We start from the raw sequence: 21,020 nt of genomic DNA, 5'->3' as shown, positions 1-21,020 counted from the left end.
ACTAAAACAATCTCAAAAATGACACGTACATAGAATTTCCAACCTTAACCACCGACATATTAACATTTGCTTTGCCTCCGTTCTAGTCCTCCGTTCCGATAACATCTCCACCGACCGGATATCGAAACCCTCCCGAACAATAAGAACGCACCCCATCCTCCCCGCCGCCACTTCCATCCGCCGAAACCCCTTCCTACTTAACCCCCATTACAACAGCTAACCGTTGAAAATTCAATTTCCAATTTCAGATTGTCAGCTCCGCCTAAAGAAGCCCGAAGCAATAATCAGCTCCACCGACCTCTCGCCCACCGTCGACTGCCAAGTGTGGTTCCCGGTCCACGGCACCGGCCACAGCCTCGTCGTGGAACTGACCCGCCTCAACGTCCCCTGCTCCAGAGGCTACGTGCACTTCTCGGGGCTCAACGTCAGCAACCAACACCAGCACTTCCGTAGCCACAGGCAGGCGCATCTGTGCGGCAAGCTCGAGGAGTTGGCCGAGAGCGACCGTCACGTCTACTTCCCCTTCTCGCACACACCGCCCGTCATGCACACCCACGGAAATCCGGTCTTTACTTTGTCTTACCATCTGGTGGACTATTGTTATAACGTCACTTTTGTTACGAGGAATGGGAGCTTCGAGCTGAAACCGACGGGGGAGCTGCAGTGTACTTTCAAGATATATTTGCCGTATGGGAATAGAGTGGCGATGAGTCTGCAGATTGGGGATAGTAGCTCGACAGGTGAGGATTCATTAGTGTCTTAGTTTTGGCCGGATTGGGGGTAATACGAGATGTAATGCGGTCGCAAGTGCGGCTGCAGCTGTGGAACTCGGGTCATTAGTAAAACGATAAAAAATAATTAGCCTGATGGCGTTCCAGTGATGCGTGGAAGGGGATTGGACTAACATGGTAGTATTTAGGATTGGTTCTGCTCTAAGCTAAATATAATAAAATTTTATATACCGGGTGTAAGAGATTTTGAATGAATGCGACTGAGTGCATCATATGTAAAGAGCGGAATCTAGGGCAAATGCCTTTTCATTTTGGTTATAGACAAATGCATGAAAGGGTCGCTAGAGTGTATGGAAACGGTTAAATAACTTGAGAACCAATTGTGCAAATCACCTGAAATTAGGTACAAGGGCACAAATAGTTGTGCTCTATTTTCTTTTAATGGCACTACCATACAATTAATGCATTTCTAAATAGAACTTTTTTTTAATTCCCTGATATAATAGTACCTGCTAAGATACGACTAATTTTGGCAAATGACATACCCTCTGAGACAATAAAGGGCGGGTGGGCGTGACTAGTACCTGCTCAGATCAGACTGATTTTGGCAGATGACATCTCCAAGAAAATAAAAGAAATTCTTGAAATTTTCCACTGATCAGAAAACTTGCAAGATTTAATGTTAAACAGAATAGGTAATGGTCCCACGAAAACATTCACACAATGGCTTACAATAAAAGCCGGTATTTGATCAGGGCTATTAGTCATTTTAGGCTTCCATTCTTTGGTTGCCGAATACATATTTGCTTGCGTAATACATTTTAAATTCATGACAGATTTGTTCACACTGGAACAAGTTAAATCAGACCGAACTTTATTTTTATTTATAAATGACTGAGCAAAAAGTTTCGCAAATCCATCGGCTCTTTCTTTTGGATCGGCCAAATTAATACCGTTCTGATAATAATATCTGATAGAATATTAACAGATCTTTCCTTCGGATAACTGGCAGACTTTTTATTTTCTTTGGACAGAATATTCATCAAAAAAAGACCAATTTACGAAAAGCAAGGCCTCGTATAGTGACATTGAGACAACACATTGATCCCACTTGGTTAAAACAAGATCCAAGAGGCGATTATTTACTATTTTATTGTACTGGTCCAAATGGCAAAATGTCTTAAAGTTGTTAATACATTGAAAAAAAACTGTCGCTGAAACTTTATTCAATGTGCTTGTGACAAAATCTGGATAGCTGAATTCACCTAAGACGATGATTAAATTAGTAAGACATGAACATAGAAGCCAAAAAAATGGTCATTATTGTTATTGATTTAGAATTTTTTGGCCAATGACGTGAACGCTAACAATTATGTATACAGGGTGATTAAATTAATAAATTGTCAGTTTTTTCGTGTTTTTCACATGGAACACTTCAATTTTATCATCTTACGTATCTCTTAGCAGGTACTAGCCCCCCGCACCAGCTCTCTATTTTCTTACCGAGTATGTTATTTGCCAGAATCAGTCTCATCTTAGCAGGTACTACGAGCCCTAACAACTAAATATTGGGACGACTATAAATTGTTATAAAAAAATCACCAAACTTAAACAAAAATGTAATTTATTTTAGATAATTACAATTTTAAAAATTAATTCGTTTAAAACTTTTTTTTTAAACTGTTAATGTTTACAGCACAACAAAAACTAATTTCTAACTCAAACAGTAACATAAAACTCTAAAACAACGTAACGTTTTATGACACATAAATATTGGGACAATGCAAATTCAGTAACTGATCACATCTCCTTTTGCCTTAATAACTGCAGGACTACTTTCGACTAATTTTCTGCAATACACAGGAGTTATTAATGTATCCTACACTAAATTTCTTGTTGAAGATTGGCAATCGTTTATTACGGATGATTTCCCAAATAATTTTTTAATTCACGCCATACCTTCTCTACTAGATCTAGCCTTTTTCGTCCTTTTTGTCCCTTTTCGTCCATATTATCCTTTTTTTCGTCCTTATTCGTCCTTTGCGTCCTTGGACGTCCTTTTTCCTAATTTTTGTCTATTTTCGTCCTTTTCGTCCTTTTTCGTCCTTTTTGTCCTTTTTCGTCCTCCTTCGTAGTTTTTCGTCCTTTTCGTCCTTATTATCCTTTTTCCTCCTTTTCGTCCTTTTTCGTCCTTTTACGTCATTTGTCGTCCTTTTTCGTCCTTTCCATCATTATCGCCCTTTTCATCCGTTTCGTCCTTTCTCGTCCTATCCATCATTATCGTCCTTTTCGTACTTTTTCGTCCTTATTCCTGCTTTTCGTCCTTTTCGTCCTTTTTCGTCCTTTTACGTCATTTATCGTCCTTTTTCGTCCTTTCCGTCATTATCGCCCTTTTCATCCGTTTCGTCCTTTCTCGTCCTATCCATCATTATCGTCCTTTTCGTACTTTTTCGTCCTTATTCCTGCTTTTCGTCCTTTTCGTCTCTTTTCGTCCATTTTCGTCCTTTTCGTCCTTTCCGTCCTTTTTCATCCATTTTGTCCTTTTTCGTCCTTTTCGTCCTTTTTGTCCTTTTTCGTCCTTATTATCCTTTTTCCTCCTATTCGTCCTTTTTCGTCCTTTCTAGTCCCTTTTCGTCCTCTCTCGTCTTTTTCGTCCTTTGTGTCCTTTTTCGTGGTTTTTCGTCCTTTTCGTCCTTTTTCGTCCTTATTATCCTTTTTCCTCCTATTCGTCTTTTTTCGTCCTTTCAAGTCCCTTTTCGTCCTCTCTCGTCTTTTTCGTCCTTTTTGTCCTTTTTCGTCCTTTTTTGTCGTTTTCATCGTTTTTCGTCCTTATTATCCCTTTTCCTCCTGTTCGTCCTTTTTTGTCTCCTTTCGTCATGTCTCGTCTTTTTCGTCCTTTTGCGTCCTTTTGGTCCTTTTCGTCCTTTTTCGTCCTTCTTCGTCCGTTTTCGTCCTTTTGCCTAATTTTCGTTCTTTTTCCTAATTGTCGTCCTTTTCGTCCTTTTGGTCCTTTTCGTCCTTATTCGTCCTTTTTCGTCCTTCTTCGTCCTTTTGCCGAATTTTCGTTCTGTTTCCTAATTTTCGTCCTTTTGCCTAGTTTTCTTTCTTTTTCCTAATTTTCATCCTTTTCGTCCTTTTTCGTCTTTCTTCCTACTTTTCGTCATTTTTCGTCCTTTTTCCTACTTTTCCTTCTTTTCGTCCTCTTTCGTCCTTTTCGTCCTTTTTCGTCCTTTTCCTTACTTTCCGTCCTTCTCGTCCTTTTTCGTTCTTTTTCGTCCTTTCTCGCTTTTTTTCGTCTTTTTCGTTCTTTTTCGACCTGTTTCCTAGTTTCCGTCCTTTTCGTCCTTTTTCGTCCTTATTCCTGCTTTTGGTCCTTTTCGTCCTTATTGGTCCTATTTTGTCCTTCGTCCTTTTTCGTCCTTTTGCCTAATTTTCGTTCTTTTTCCTAATTTTCGTCCTATTCGTCCTTTTTCGTTCTTTGTCGTCCTTTATCGTTTTTTTTTCGTCCATTTTCGTCCTTTTCGTCCTTTCCATCCGTTTTCGTCCTTTGTGTCCTTTTTCATGGTTTTTCGTCCTTTTCGTCCTTATTATCCTTTTTTCCTTCTATTCATCCTTTTTCGTCCTTTCTCGTCCCTTTTCGTCCTCTCTCGTCATTTTCGTCTTTTTTCCTCCTTTTCGCCCTTTCTCGTCCCTTTTCGTCCTCTCTCGTCTTTTTCGTCCTTTTTCGTCATTTTGGTATTTTTCGTCCTTCGCCCGTTTTCGTCCTTTTGCCTGATTTTCGTTCTTTTTCCTAATTTTCGTCCTTTTCATCCTTAATCGTCCTTTTTCGTCCTTCTTCGTCCTTTTGCCTGATGTTCGTTCTTTTTCCTAATTTTCGTCGTTTCCGTCCTTTTTCGTCCTTATTTTTCATACTTTTGGCCTTTTCGTCCTTTTACGTCCTTCTTCGTCCTTTTTCGTCCTTTTGCCTAGTTTTCGTTCTTTTTCCTAATTTTCGTCCTTTGTGTCCTTTTTCGTCTTTCTTCCTATTTTTCGTCATTTTTCGTCTTTTTTCCTACTTTTCCTTCTTATCGTCCTTTTGCGTCCTTTTCGTTCTTTTTCGTCCTTTCTCGCTTTTTTTCGTTCTGTCCCGTATTTTTTCCTAGTTTCCGCCCTTTTCGTCTTTTTTCGTCCTTTTTCATCCTTTTGGTCCTTTTCGTCCTTTTTCGTTCTTTGTCGTCCTTTCTCGTTTTTTTTTTCGTCCTATTCGTCCTTTTCGTCGTGGGCCAGGACAGTACTAATAATAATAATATTATTATTCTTTATAATAAGTTTTGTAGTTGCGTAACTTGAAACATCGTCCTGTTGAAAAATATAAATACCTACAAGGTAGACTGCTACAGTACTTGTTAATATTTTTTTATAAAGTCTCTTGATATTTGTTTGCATTTGTAATTAAATGAACTTTGTTAATTGGCCTTTAAGCACTTTGTAGTACTCCGTCGTCCACTTTTATAAATTTTCATTAGTTGTCGATCACGCGGCTTCACAAGTGGTGACCTACCGGGAATTTTACCTTTTATTTCTATGGTACCTCTGTCTGCGTAATATTTTATGAAGTTTCCTATCGACGATTAAGCTATTTGGAACAAATCTGCACTTTTCCTAATCGATTTTCTCTTGCAGTACTACTAAATTATTATTTTGAGAACTTTTACTAAAACTTGCACACCGCAAACTATTTTTTCTAAATAAAACCATCACTAGAGTGAAATACTGTGATGCCTATAATAATGGCAGCATTCGCCAGCTACTAAATTTGTAATTCCATGAAATTTTCTCGGGTGTCCCAACATTTAAATGTCAGCAAAAATGGCACATTTTTATTCAAGTGACAATTTTTGCTTTATAAGAAAATTTATTAATTTGCAAACTCACTCTCTGGCGAAATATATGCCCATGCAAAATTTGCATTTAGTCCAAACGAATTGAATGATATCAAAAATAGGTACCGGATTTTTATCACAAAGTATCTTTATCCAAATATATACTTGTTAGGGCTCGTAGCCCCGCCCACCCACCCTTTATTTTCTTGGAAGGTGTCATTTCCCAAAATCAGTCTTATCTTAGCAGTTACTAGCCCCACCCACCCGCCCTTTATTTTGATGGAGGGTATGTCATTTGCCAAATCAGTCTTATCTTAGCAGGTACTAGCCCCGCCCACCCGCTTTTTATATTCCTGGGGAGTATCATTTGCAAAATCAGTTTTATTTTAGCAGGTACCATTTCCACTTATTTCCACTTTCTTCCATATCACTTCCACGTATTTCTACCCATTTCCACTTCTTTCCAATCATTTTCATTCGTTCTACACATTTCCACTTATTTCCACTCATTTTCAAAATACCTACTTCTACATTATGCTAACTCATTTACTCATTATTTCCTCCAATTTCTATATGCCAACGATCAGCATTTATAAAATTCTAATTTTATTCGCTATTTGAGCGTAGTCTATTGTTACGTTGAACGGGTATTTAAAAATCGGCGTGGTTAAAACTCAACAATTTATTACTTAATTCAAATTTATATACGACTAATTACAAACAGCGATTATGTACAAAATAATTCCGGTGCAACTTGACTGGATTCTCAACATTCACTAGACTCGACTCGTTGATTGAATAATCAATCGTTCCTGAAAGTAGTCTCTATTTAAACCCATACTTTTTTCTAGAGGTTTCGTGATCGAGGTCTTTCTGGAATATCCATCGCGACTTCCGCTTCTAGAATTCTCTTTAGCGAACGCCACTCGACAGCCATCACTGACGATAAGTCACCAATCATCGCCACACATACTAGAAAACCCATAGGCGTCGTAGTGGGGCGGCTTAACAATATATAAAATATATTATGTGACATTTTTCGCGTACCATCATATACATCGATCTAAATCAATGCTTAAAATACTATTCATTTTTGTTCAGGGAGAGGCTACTGAATTTTTTAAAACGTTTTTTACAAACTATCAATTGACTTAATTTTCTGTGTTTATGGACATGGTCAATTTGGCTTCTGAACGAATCATATAGTAGTCATTTAAAAAAAAACAAGCAAAAAAAAATTGTTTTTGACGAGTAATTTGAGCACAACTTCTTGTACGCCTATATATAATTTCAGTTGATTTGTACAATAGGTTCTCAAGATATTTAACCGTTTCCATACATTCTAGCGACCCTGTATGTACCTACATGTCAAAAACCAAATCTAGCGAATCGAGACTAATTTATTTATTCTAAAATTAATATCACTCAGTCGAAATTTATAAATAATGGCTTCCATAACAATGATTCCACAATGTGTGGGCCATTATGACAGCCAATGAAATATCTCCACTCGAGATCTTTGTAAACTCGATTCCGAACATTCTCTATATTCGGAAGTCAAACTTTTCAATATTCGAACGGCATAATCATCCAAATACGACGTGGGCCGTAATAATAAAGTTTCCATATTGGCAATAAAGTTTTAATATGTTCCATCAACACACGATGTGAACGTGAATAAATCCAATCGATAAGACTATCTGAAACAATTCTATAACACTAGTCACAACGCATGGCCGACTAAGATCTGGCGTCCGTCGTAACATTTATGTCGAATTTTATTCACTGTTGAGAAGAAGAAAAAATGTGTACGTACCGCCACTGGAAATTTGAGTGACAAAGGCAGAGAACTAAAATCTATAGGTCCACTCTTCTCAAGAGTAGCAAAAAACTACCATATCTATGTTTCTTTCTAACTTGACATCGCTGTCAGTCGTGTTCACACTCTTAAAAAGACATAATACATCAAGGCACTCTAGTCACAGGGAGCGTAGCCGACGCCAGATCTCAGTTGGCGGTGCACACCGTTAACTCACCCGCCACCTCGTAATTGTTCTTGAAAGAATCGACTCAAAAAACGTTACAAACTTGGAGGTAAATTGATTTTTGGCCATTCTGTTTATCTTTAAATTCACGTTCTACCGCAAGCGGTTTTCAATTAAAACACGATTCTAGATGCCTATCGATTTTCATCCCTCGTTCCGAGAAAAAGTTTCTTCTACTTTCAAGTGTTACATCAAGTGGAGTACCTAATTGAATTATTTAATCAAGAGACTTTCAAAGTTGTCAAGAAATACATCCCATGAAGTTTCGCAAGTGATAAGAAGTTGCTTTTTTAAGTAATTACGGCAATATTTCTGTCACTCCTACGACATTTTACCCGGTTGGAAACGGATGTAAATTTGGTTTTATTAAACGTTTTCATGATGACTGCGATAATATTTATGGTGCTAAAGCACCACCGTTTAGGAGTTTTATACACAGAATTTATAGGTTTCGTATAATAATAAAAATATTGATTTTTTTGAGCTTATTTTCACCATGTACAAAAACAAGCCTGTTATATACTGTTACTTTTAAAACATCCACCACCTGTTGATTCATCTTGGTAACATTACAATTACGATACTAATTAATAATGAGTGACAGTTTACTTGTCGTCAGCTGACGCAAGCACGTAATAAACAAGTCCCAAATTAATAAACGGAGAAAACAACGAAATTTACTCCGTTACACGCTACCATCCCACACACCAACTTCCCCTTGACTACAAAATGAAAGTTCCGCAAAGCTTATAAACCGAAATACAGAAAGAGGGAAACGAAGGTCCACCGAGTACCTTTGAAATGAAATTCGGGAAACAGTTACAAACGACGCAAGTTTTGGGTACGGAACTGACGCGAAGTCGACCCTTTGAAGTGTTGAAAAACTCTGCCAATTTTTTTGTTGGTTTGCAAGACGTAATGAGTACAAAGCTGTGAAATTTTGACAATTACGATAGCGATCAGAAGTTTTCTTATTAACAAAGTTGCTGAAAAAATCTTGGCACTTCGGAAAATAGAGGATGACGTCTGTTTGTCTTTGAGATGGAAGGATCAACAATAATCACGAAAGAACGTTCAGAAATCCGGGGAATTAAACATAAGTTTTTGATGTGAACTTTAATGCTAGTTAGTTTAATGCCTGCCTGTTTCTATACAAAAATTGGTCTGGAAAAACTTCTAGAATTTTTACTGCTGTTCTCAAACAAATTTAAGCAACTTAAGTTTCTTAGATAATTAAAAAAAAATTAACATGTTCACATAAAATGACAAATCGTATTAGATTTCATGCTTTTTTTATTCTCCGAACAAAATAATGACAGTAATCATAGATTTAAACCAGGAAAAATGACTCATTTAAAAAATGACTTGATTATGAGAAAATTTCTAAAAAAACAAACCATTTTAAGCAATTTCAATTGTTTTAGATGAAAATGGTGGAGGCGCCGGGATAGTAATTAAATTTAAAAATATATATTTAAAACTTAAACCAAATAACAAAATCAAAAACAAATTTAATAAATTTTTTTTTTGCAGAGGAACAAGTTTTTTAATCTAATTCGCCAAGTTCATTATTTTGGGAAAATTTTGGAAAAGAACAGGGTATTTTCAAACCGAGATCGATTTAAATAGCGTAATTTGCGTTTCATGAAATGGCGGAGGCGCCGGGATAAGAATCAATTTTGAACATATTGTTTTAAGTATCATTAAGGAACTTCAACACAAAATAATATATCTAGTACCGACGAAATCAAGCACTTCTTCAAATACCTTCAAGTCTGCACTAATTAATAAAGTCGAACACACAATTGAATCAACAAAAATAATAATCGTTGTTTCAACACATTTGACAACCTTGATTTTTTCGCCGTTATTTTGAGGCAATTTTTTTTAACAAAACATTTACTTATCTAATCTAATCTAATCTAATCTAATCTAATACTATTAAACGAGCAAAGTTTGTATATATATATGTAATGGGTTTCTCGAAAACGGCTCTAACGATTTCGATGAAATTTACAGGTTAGGGATTTTTTGGGTCAAGAAATCGATTGATCATAGTTTTAACTTCTGAAAATTACAGCTTCATGCATTTTCAGCAATTTTCAGGCAGTGAATTATATTTGTTGCTAGGCAACATCAGATGACACTACACGAACACGAGATTGTTTTATATGAGAAGTTTGGGTGACAGTCTGACAGTACGTTTGACGTACCTTTTTATCTTCAATTGTACGTACCGAAACATACTCCACTGTATAGAGGACGTTGAAATTCACCTCCTGAGGTAAGAAAATTTACCAAAAACTAAACAGTGAGCGGATAAAAGGCACACGAAAGTGTGTTGAATTGAGATTATTTTGTCAAGCATTCATTTCAGAGGTTCCACGGTCAGTGTCAACATGTGATCGTTTTCGGGGATGGGACCGTGTTATTTGAGTTTTTGGGCTCAACGTTTCGCACACTTTCGTAAATGGCATCTTCGGGAGCAGGGTTGAGATTGAGAAATTAGGAATAACACAAAAGAGCACGGTAACTCAGTATGTTAACCACACCAGAGGCGAAACTCTTCTGGCAGTAAGAATGTGGTTGTGACCTTTTTCTAGAGTCGAGAGAGAGAACTAGGAAAAAAAAAACGACAGAGAGAAAACTTGGGTAACAAATGAGATGTCAAACAATAATTCCAGTTTTCTGTTCTTTAATCTCTACATGTCACTTATCAGTGTTTAAAACAAAGACTGCTTATGGAATTTCTTTTTTAATGTGTATTTTTAAGTAGCGCGTGTACTTCAAAATGCATACTATACGCATATTTATCTGTCCTAATCTGATCTAATACTACCAAACGAGCCGAGTGAAACTCGGTCAACCAGATATTAAATTAATAATGTCTGTCATTTTTAAACTTAACCTAAGAAATTTTTTAAGAAACTATATATTTTTTTTTGTGATCACCTCTGTCCATTAAAAAAGTAACTTCCGATTAGCAAGTAAAAATATGATAGTTTGAATTTTTTTAAAGTTTATTGAAGAGCTTGTTATTTTGAATCCATTAATGTGTCATACTTTAATCACCCAACTCCGGCATTGCCTTTGATTCGAACGCATTATGTTACGAAAACACTGTGTTTACTTGTTTATATTTATTCAGGCCCAAAGTGTGGGGAAATGGGGTGAACGATCAAGCAAATTGTTCCAATAATATGGATACATTGATAAAGCAGCAATCGGCCTGTTTGTAGTGAATTTTTTCACTGAAAAAGGTACCGATCAACATTTTCAGGACACGTATGTCAATTCCGACACGTTAAGTACACCTGGAATACTAATAATAAAAAATATAATTAATACCAGTCATAGTGTACTAAAAATTGTGACACATGGCAGTAATTTAACATTTTACGGCACGACCACAGGTCGTAAAAACTGAAGACGGATTCATAAACCATAAGTATGTTATTTTATAAAATTTAAATAGTGCTTAAACAAAAATGAAGGGACGTCATCAAATTGTTGCTGGGGATTACTGGGTAAATTTGGTTAGCCCTCTACGATCAATACAATGTTTCTTAACATACATATAAAATTTGACAACAGTCGGTCCGGTAGTACCGGAGATTATCTGTCTAAAAAAACCTGTACTCTAGGGAGGATCAACGTTGGAAAAACATGAAAGTGAAATAAAAATTAAAATACGTTATGTCCTAAATTAAAAAGGATACTAAATGCTGCTACTATTTTTAACTGTCACGAATAATGATAATTAATGCATCTGTAATCTAAAAATTAGCACTATTATAATTTGTATAAAACCAATTGCCACAATGTTTGCCAATATTATTGCTGGAATGATTTGTAGTGTTTGATTTATTCGTTTGGAAATTTAAACATCAATAATGATAATTGTCTAATACAAATAATTTATAATATCTACCTAGCGTGTTAACCCTGTACAAGCTCGCAGTACGCCTTCGAGTACGTCTATAAAATCTCAAATTTTCAAACAAATTTTCTTTTATTTGGAACTATTACACAATCACAAAACAAAAATATACTCTTTTATCAACAATAAATCTATATTTAGCGTTATACCGGGTGTCTGGAAAATGGCGGATTAACTCTCCGCTACGCTCTTAACAATCAACTGGTGAGTCTGGGAAAAATATTAAAAAAATTCCTTCACACATTTTGGTGGAGTTATAATGATTTTAAAATTGGTTCTTTTGCTACGTTTAACAACTAAACAACTCATTCATTATTACAGTAACTAGTAATAAAACTTTTAGTTAATTACCATTTCAGTTAGAATACACAAAGATGGCTGTGTTGTTTTTGTAATAATTTGATAAAATTCCATTTGACAACCATGTTTGCCTGATATAAAGCGAAGGTGGATTTCAGTCACCATCGTTACTAAGAAACCAGAAAGTAAGCCGGAGGTATTCACGCATTAGGTGTGTGCTGTGTTGCCAATTTTACGTATATAAAATTACGTTTTATTCGCAATCTACATCATAAAGAATTTTTTCATTATTTTTTTGGGACTCCCGAAACTCCCGTATATAACGTACTGAAGAATTCATCCGCCATTTTCCAGACAGGCGGTATTTTACGTTAACATGTCCCACAAACTGTTTGTCTAAATGTAATAGTGACAATAATAATTAGAGAGCAGATTTATAAGCACAAAAAAATTAAGAATAACCGCTTAAATAAGCACAAGATTTTCAATAAAAAAGTTTTATTTTAAGCAAAAAAGCATTAAATAAGCATAACACTTTCTTTAAAAAAGTTTTATTTTAAGCAAAAAAGCATTAAATAAGCATAACACTTTCTTTAAAAAAGTTTTATTTTAAGCAAAAAAGCATTAAAAACATAATCATATTACAAATCAAAGAACACTTCTTAGAACTTTGGATAAAATATTATTACAATAATCCTAGACTTTATATTTTACAAAAAGTATTTCAGTTTTCTTTAAAACAATTTATGATTGTAATATGTTCCAAGTTGTCCACTGTAAAATTTTTTCGCCGATCATTTAAAATGTGTTTAAAATTGGAGAATGTGCGTTCAACATCCACACTCGTTGTTGGCGCAAATTTGAATTTTGCAACTAATGTTGAATCTAACTCCAAGTTTCCACCTTCTGACCTTGTAAAACACGAGCAACGTCGGAAAGAACACCGAAACCTGCATTTTTATTTAACACTTCGTCAAGTTTTTGAGATACTCTAGTACCAATATCACCCCTTACTGCGTTTGCTTGTTGTTTAAATTCTTTCACGAAGTTTATGGCATCTACCAACAACATGTTGGGTTTTTCTAACTTTTCTATTACCTCACATAAGAATTGATAATAATTGCTTCTTAGAAAAGCTAGATCTTGTCGCAAATCTTTGTTTTCCAAAATATTTATGCAATCTTTAATCGATTGAGAAGAATCTTCGCTAAACTGCGTAACTACTTCCTCAAATTCTTTGATATATTTGTCATAATAAAATGTGGCCTGTAACCATGTTCCCCACCTCGTTATAATCGGCTCTGGGGGCAATGGTATGTTTGGAAATTTTTCCTTAAAATGTTGCACTCTTAGTGGGGCTTTAACAAAAATCTTTTTACCATTTGCCACTAATTTATTAACAGTAGGAAACTGCAAACCTATGGGCAATGCAAGTAGAGTGAATTAAATTGGGGTACAATATTTTTAGATTATTCCCTGCTTTCAACATTTAACGAATTGCATCCGAGATCATCAATAAAATTTTATTCGCCGGTACGGCATTTGGCAAAAATAGTGACGTAAGACTGTCATTTACAAATCTGGTAATCGTATTGCCATTTGTTTAACATTTTCAAACTTACTACATACCCTCGACTAGGGAAATTTTCATTTAAGATTCCAACAATTAAACTTACCACGTATCTTCCACAACTATCGGTTGTTTCATCGACAGCGAACCATAAATAATTATCTTCAATGCGATGTTTAATTTCGTTGTAAACTTGCTGAAACACTGGGCCTACATAATTTTGTCGGAGAGTACTTTCAACCGGAATATGTCGATTGCAGTGTTTTTCAAGGAATTCTTGAAGAGGGCCTTTCTCCAATTTTTTTAAAGGTATATTAGACTGGATCATCATTTTACATAATTCGAAATTAATCTGAAACTGCTCATCTTTTGTGGAAGGAGATGCAACAGATTCATGTATGGTCTGCTGTTTAATTTTAGAAACTTCAAACATTTTTTTCCTTTCTACATGAAGAGTCGTTCTGACATGTTGCGTCACGTTATATTTTTTATCACTTTGAATCTAAAACAACGTACATATATAGGATTAACAAAGGAAAAAAAAATTAGTGGGTTTACGGTTTTCACACAAGCTCTGCAGGATATTTTGTTGTTTTCTAATTTTAATTCTGGAAAATCCCTTATCCACTCATCCGGCGTCGATTTTACTTTCGGCATTCTTTTAAAATAATAGTAATATTACCAAAAAGAACTCAACATGTAACAAGGGAGAACCACCTATAACACTGTACTACGACAGATGCGATAGACTGATGGTTGTGAAATAAACGGTTCATTTACTTAAAAGTTTCCATTAGAAAAATTGTAAGGTAGGTAGTTGGGTACAATAATCCTCTTTTCTAGAAAATCTTCAACGGTCTTGCCGCAAAATGCCGAAAAAGAACATCTGGTTAAAAGCTTTAATTCATTATCAACGGAAGTAAGGATTTAAAATCATAAAATCTATGAAGTATTTTTCCAATCCTATAATAAAATTTTATTACCCAAACGACCGGAACCTATTCACAGAAAGGGTCTTGAGTAAGTGTACTTCAATGGTCAAGTCCAGGTAAAATGCATACGATACGATACGGCTAACTAACAAGTATTTGTCATCCCGACAAGGCCCGCATTTGAACAAAATATGCATAAAACTCATATTCGTCGAAAAAAGCATTAAATAAACATATAAGTTTTAATAGGCATAAAATTGAAAAAAAAGCAAATAAGCATAAAAAAAATGTGTCAAATGACTCCAAATTGTATCATAGTTACAGATATAAAAAAGTTTTGAAGTGCTTACATTTTTCACAAAAAGCATTAAACCTAGAAATCCGCTCTCTAATAATAATAATAATCATAATGATTGCAGTAATTTGGGGATATTTAGTTGCTTCTTTTGTTTAATTTTCGTTATAGGTGTTTAAGTTAATTACGTTCTGAGTGTTAATTCTAAACTTGTACATTTATAACATTCTGTAAAAGAACAATTTTACTCTTTATGATGTAGTGCAATAGGAGAAAAATATATTTGTGTCTAGAATACTCTAACGATTTTGAATATCAGAACAACATAATTAAATTTACCATCTATCAATTTTATATGTCAATGGTATAGCGATAATTACGAAATAAAAATTTGTTAAGAAATTGTCCGGCATATACATTCCATATTGGCACATTTATCTTTCGCACTACCATGTTGAACGACCAAGAAATCTCTTATAAGTCTATATTGTTACCCATCACCCGATAAATTGTTGCTATCGCCAACTCATGTCCTTATTGTTTTATAGGAAATTAGAACTTGGCGTGACGCATTTGCCGATAAGACCTTTATGATTTGAGTTTTATTGTCAAGGGACCACATCAAGACGTATTTTTCGTTCAGTTCATTACATTTATAGTTTCTGAAGTTTGTCATTTATAACCTGCTTGCATGGCACGCTGATCTCCATTTATATGGTGTATTTTGCGCGAATGAATTCCACAAGTTTGAAGTCAACATTTTTAAGCGTCATAAACAGTAAAAATTTTACAATCCGCATTGGAATTTTAAAGCAAATGTATCATTTTCACTGCTAAAAATGTCATGTTATGTTAATAGTTAATTATTATTGTAACTCGTCTTCTCGTTCGAACACTCTTTCTTAATCTAACTAGGTAGTAAAGCTGCGTGCTCATCCCCACACATATTTTTAAAGTGATCACATCCTGTGAACAACGATATTATCTCCTATTTGGCACTAGAAGTCGCCCCAACCTGTCAATTGTCATATATGCTTTTGCACTTTTCCAACACACATCGCAAAAATTGAGGTAAATATTAATTCGCACTAGCTCCCATACCGCCAATGTAATCGCCCTGGCTTTGAAATAGAGTTCACCCGTTTGCCGTCAACCATCCAAAGGGGCAAATTCACTGTAACAATTTCAGCTGAAAACCAAATACCCACAACGTATGCACTCTAGTGCCATTTATGTTGAAAAACTTTGTATTTGGCCTCGATATAATTCATCCCTGTTTGACCATTTAGGCCAAAATATAGGCAAATTTTTACGTTTTCTGCATCGAAAACAGACGAAAGTTTTTTGCATATCGTTGGGTCAATCTACGGCCTCATAGATCTCGATACACTCACTAAGGTCGTTATTTGTTTGAAGGAAGAGCCAAGATAAAGAAAGAATGTTCAGATGAGAAGACGAGGCACAATTAGCACAATTAAAGAAAAACAATGATTATATGGCGTCCGACCTCCATTGTGCTCCCGCTTTACTTTAAACTTAATAACAATCGACAAATTGGGGCGACCTCTGATGACCAATACGAGATAAGACAGCTGTTAATGTTAATCACTTTAAAAATTGTGCGTGAAAACGAGTACAACGCGTCACTACCTACTTAAATAGAGAAACAGTGTTCGAATGAGAAGATGAGGCACAATTAAACAGGTTAAACGATTTTATGACATGCGATCTTAATTGTGCTCGTTTTCTCATCCGAACACTCGATTCCCAGAAAACCCTCAGTTTTACTTTAAACTTAATGAAAATCGACAATTCGGGGCGACCTCTGGTAACTAATATAGCATAAATCCTGGTCATTGTAAAATAAATGGAAAACCATTTTTACGGGAGTCACTGAACGTAAATAAAATATAAACCGGCCTTGTACTTTACGACGACCTTGCAAACATTAAAAAAAGTTAGAGACAAGAGACCCAGTTTGTGTCCTTGAATTTAGCCGATTTGGAGGCCGGGATTTGTCGATTTGTTTACGAATTCCGTTTTAGGAATACCCGGCCGACCCTCGTTTCCCCTTTTGCCGCTTCGTTTTTCGTGTTCTGTTAACGTTTAGAGACAGAGAGAGATTTCAAGCAATGTTTATGTAAATAAATAAAACGTATATATCTGGTGAAAGCTCAAAGGAGGAACCTGAAGTTTTAAAGTTTCTTTAATTTAGTTTTGCATTGTTCAGGTTTAGTGAACAAGTTTTTTTTTTAGTTTATCAATACAAGATTTAGGTCAATATGATACCACATCTTTTCTTTTTTAAAAAAATAAATAACAAAAGTTGCATGGAAATGCAGCACTGACTGATCGATTATGGTGGTGTTGTCATATCGTAAAATTTAGCATTCCCTAGGTAATCCACCTAGCTTTGCATAATAGTGTAATTGATGGCTTCCTCATGACGAAGTTGTATCGATTGCAAAGACTGCAGATTTTGTATACATTTTCACAATAAAACTTCAGGAAATAAGTATACCTCTAATCTGGACTTGTGTCCACCTTTATATCGGGTGATTTTTTTAATTTTCTCTTATAGTTAGCCATAACAACATAACAAAAATGAACTATTATCGTCTTCGAAAAAGCAACCTCTACACAACCGCACACCTTCCCAAGAAAAAAAAAACCCTTAATATTCCCTTTTCCAAGATCATAATCTTAAACCAATCACCGTTATCATCACCCTCTCCATTCCGCCGTGTCGAGCTTTCACCGCCCGTTAAACACTTCACTCTCGTTCCAGGGACACCGACGACCGACCTCCTCACCAAGGATTCGCGCCCTCCTTCCGCCCAGTGCGACGGTCTGCTCACCCAGCTCCACGACGGCGACAACATCTGGTCCCACTGCACGAAAACCGGCGACGCCGAGCGCCGGATCGAGGTGGTGTCGAGGGCGAATCGGGTGGTGTTGAAAGTGATCGTTCGGAGTAATCCCGCCAAAGGCGGCGGCGGCGCTCTCGGTTTACGTATGCAGTACCACGCGGCGCCCATCCAGGAGATCGTGGGCGGATGCGGTTTCGGCTGGGTCACGTTGAAACAATTTTGCGTGGCCGCGGTCGAAGAAGCCAAGCTGCCGTGGGCTCAGGCCGAGATGGAATGTGGAAGGAGGGGAGGGCATCTGGCGAGCATCAGGAGCGAACATGCACAGAATGTCATTAATAATCTTCTGATTAACAGGTAGGAGGGTTGGGGTTTGTGAACGGGAGAGGTTTGTGGGTGATTAATTCGGGCTGAAGATTGCGGGGATTTAAAATCTAGTTCTAAGATGCAACAAAAATGGAAAAAAGACAATATATTTAAAAAAAAATAAAATCTTATGAACTTAAATCAACAACTAAATTATTCGATTAATGTTTTCAGTTAAAAACAACGCTTTAATAGATACTATGAAAGCGTTGTTTTGTGGGTTGGTATTCCTGACTTTATAATGTGGTATAAATCAAACTTGACACAGAATTGACATTTGTGACCGTTGAATGATTTTCATGTTATTTCTGCATAATTACAAAATCCTGAATCCCTAATTGGAACTGACCAATCTGTAATGTAAACTTACATTTTGTCTCAAACCTAAATTAGTATGCAAACCTGCACAGCTGTTCAAAGCAGCCAGAATGACCACCCAAATCTTAATTATTTTTAATTTAGCGCCAAATTTGACATTATTTGTCGAAATTCGGTATGCCAACATTCAACAGTAACTACCACTACAACTACTACAACCGACTTAAGTAATTAAATGAAACTATGATTCAAGTAATTCCAAATTTCAAGATAATTATCCAGAATTTTAAATTAATAAGATAAAAATTTTGTTTCAATAAATTGCGAATTTTAAGTTAAGTAATTATATTACAATTTCGCAAAAACACATCAAAATTTCTGTATAAGTAAAGATTTCAACTAATTAGATCTAAGCTAGAGGTAAGAAATCTGATTTAGTTAATCAAATCAAATTTGTAAACGTTCAAAATTTGAAGCTAATTTATTAAAAATTTATTGAAAATAAGTTAAGCCTTTATATAAATTAAATTAATATTGCGAAATTATAGGTTGACATTTTAAGATAAAGACCAGAAATTTTAGTTTCTTAAACGGAAATTTAGAGCTGATTATTGAGGCGAAATTTGTACATAATTGGGTCCAGTTCTGAAATCAATAAACAGAGCTTGGAAAGGCTAGTCAATCGAGTTAAGTCGAAATTTAAATTTAAGTTCCGAGATAATTATTAATTTAATAATATGAACAGCTAATAATATAAATTTAGAAACAAGCAATACGTCACTAAATTGAAATTGAATCCCAAAAACAAATTAATTGTCCAAATTTTGGTCAGATTAATATTGGAACTATGACTCAATTAATTTTAAACTTTAAAAAAATTAGACAGTTTTAAATAAATGAGAAAAATATTTTAGAGAAAGTATCCAAAGTTCAAACTAATCAAAGTTTGAAATTAATATTTTGAAAATTTAAACTACGATAAATAATAGGACTTCCGAGTCACTAAGCTGAAAGCTTCAATCCCTAATTAAAAATTACAAGGTAATTAATTAATTAATAGTCGTAATTAAGAAGTATTACATTGAAGCTATGACTTAATTAACTTTAAACTACAAGAAAATTGGATATAGTCTTAAATGAATAAGATAAAATTTTGAGAAAAAAATCCTAATTTCGGATTAGTAATTTGGCTTAATTAACTTCAAATTTCTAGTTAACTAATTAAAATTGAACGTTAATAAGTTGAATATATAAAAATAATAGGATTGTCGAATTAATGAGTTGAAATTTTCAATTCCTAAATCAAAATTCCTAGTTAATTAATTAATTCGGTTGAAATCTTGAATTCCTAAATAAAAATTCAAAATTAATTAGTTAATTGAGTTGAAATTTTGAATTCCTAAATCGAAATACAAAATTAATTAATTAATTCAGTCAAAATTTTGGTATAATTAAATTGAAACTACAAATTAATACACTTCTTTAAACTTCAAAAAAATTAGTCAGAGTTTTAAACGAACAAGATAAAATTTTTAGACAAAAAATCCAAATTTCCCATTAATAATTCTGTGTATTTATTTAAAGTTTCTAGCTAACTAATCAAAATTTGAAATTAATACGTTGAAAATTTAAACTAGGATAAATAATAGAATTTCCGAGTCACTAAGTTGAAAATTTCAATTCCTAATTAAAAATTTCTAGGTAATTTATAGTCGCAACTAAGAAGTATTACATTGAAGCATAGTTTTGAATAAATAAGATAAAATTTTGAGAAAAAATCCTAATTTCGGATTAATAATTTGGCTTAATTAACTTTAAATTTCTAGCTAACTAATCAAAATTGAAAGTTAGTAAGTTGAAAATATAAATATAATAGTATTGTCGAATTAGTGGGTTTTCAATTTCTAAATCAAAATTCCAAGTTAATTAATTGAGTTGAAATCTAGAATTCCTAAATCAAAATTGAAAATTAACTAATTAATTGAGTTGAAATTTTGAATTTCTAAATCAAATTGAAACGATGAATTAATAAACTTCTTTAAACTTCAAGAAAATTAGTCAGAGTTCAATTAAACGAATAAGATACAATTTTTAGAGGAAAAATCCAAATTTCGCATTGATAATTCTGCTTAGTTAATTTAAAGTTTCTAGCTAACTAATCCAAAGTTTAAATTAATACTTGAAAATTAAAACAAGAATAAGTAGTTACAAAGCTGAAATTTTTAACACCTAAATCAAAATTCCAAGTTACATAATTAACTAATGGTCGAAATTTTGGTATGATTAAATTGAAACTATGACTTAATTGCCTTTAAATTTCGAAAAAATTAGCCAAAATTTTAAGGAAATAAACCAAAATTTTGGAAGAAAAAATTCAAACTTCGGATTAATCCGTTTGTTTAGTTGACCTAAAATTGTTAGCTAACTAATCAAAATTTGAAGTTAATACGTTGAAAATTTATACCCCATAAATATGTAATGGGATTTTCGAGTCACTGAATTGAAATTTTCAATTACTAAATGAAGATTCAAAATTTTAGTATAACTGAAACTGACTTACTTAACAACCTTCTTTAAACTTCAAGAAAATTAGACCGAGTTTTAAATGAATAAGATACAATTTTTCTAGAAAAAAATCCAAATTTCAGATTAATATTTTTGCTTAATTAATCTAAAATTTCTAACTAACTAATCAAAATTTGACATTAATACTTGAAAATTCAAACAAAGAATAAGTAGTTAGTAAGCTTAAATTTTTAAAATCAAAATTCGAAGTTAATTAATTAATTGATGG

At 34.3% G+C, this 21,020-nt stretch overlaps 1 protein-coding gene across 2 annotated transcripts in view; it reads left to right on the top strand.

Moving 5' to 3' along the window:
• Positions 1 to 21,020, top strand: part of LOC135139429 (uncharacterized) — a 229,932-nt gene that overhangs the window by 118,272 nt on the left and 90,640 nt on the right. For both annotated transcript variants that reach the window (XM_064069657.1, XM_064069656.1), the window contains exons 4-5: positions 249 to 740; positions 17,464 to 17,899. In XM_064069657.1, the coding sequence (XP_063925727.1) occupies positions 249 to 740; positions 17,464 to 17,899 (928 nt within the window). The remainder of the gene's footprint in view (positions 1 to 248; positions 741 to 17,463; positions 17,900 to 21,020) is intronic.

The sequence above is a fragment of the Zophobas morio genome, unplaced genomic scaffold, assembly GCF_036711695.1.
Source record: "Zophobas morio isolate AGI-343-1 ecotype UQ-CSIRO unplaced genomic scaffold, CSIRO_AGI_Zmor_V1 ptg000031l, whole genome shotgun sequence".
NCBI classification, from domain to species: Eukaryota; Metazoa; Arthropoda; class Insecta; order Coleoptera; family Tenebrionidae; genus Zophobas; species Zophobas morio.
Note: the sequence above shows the minus strand (reverse complement) of the source record. Positions and strands in the feature narration are given on the sequence as shown.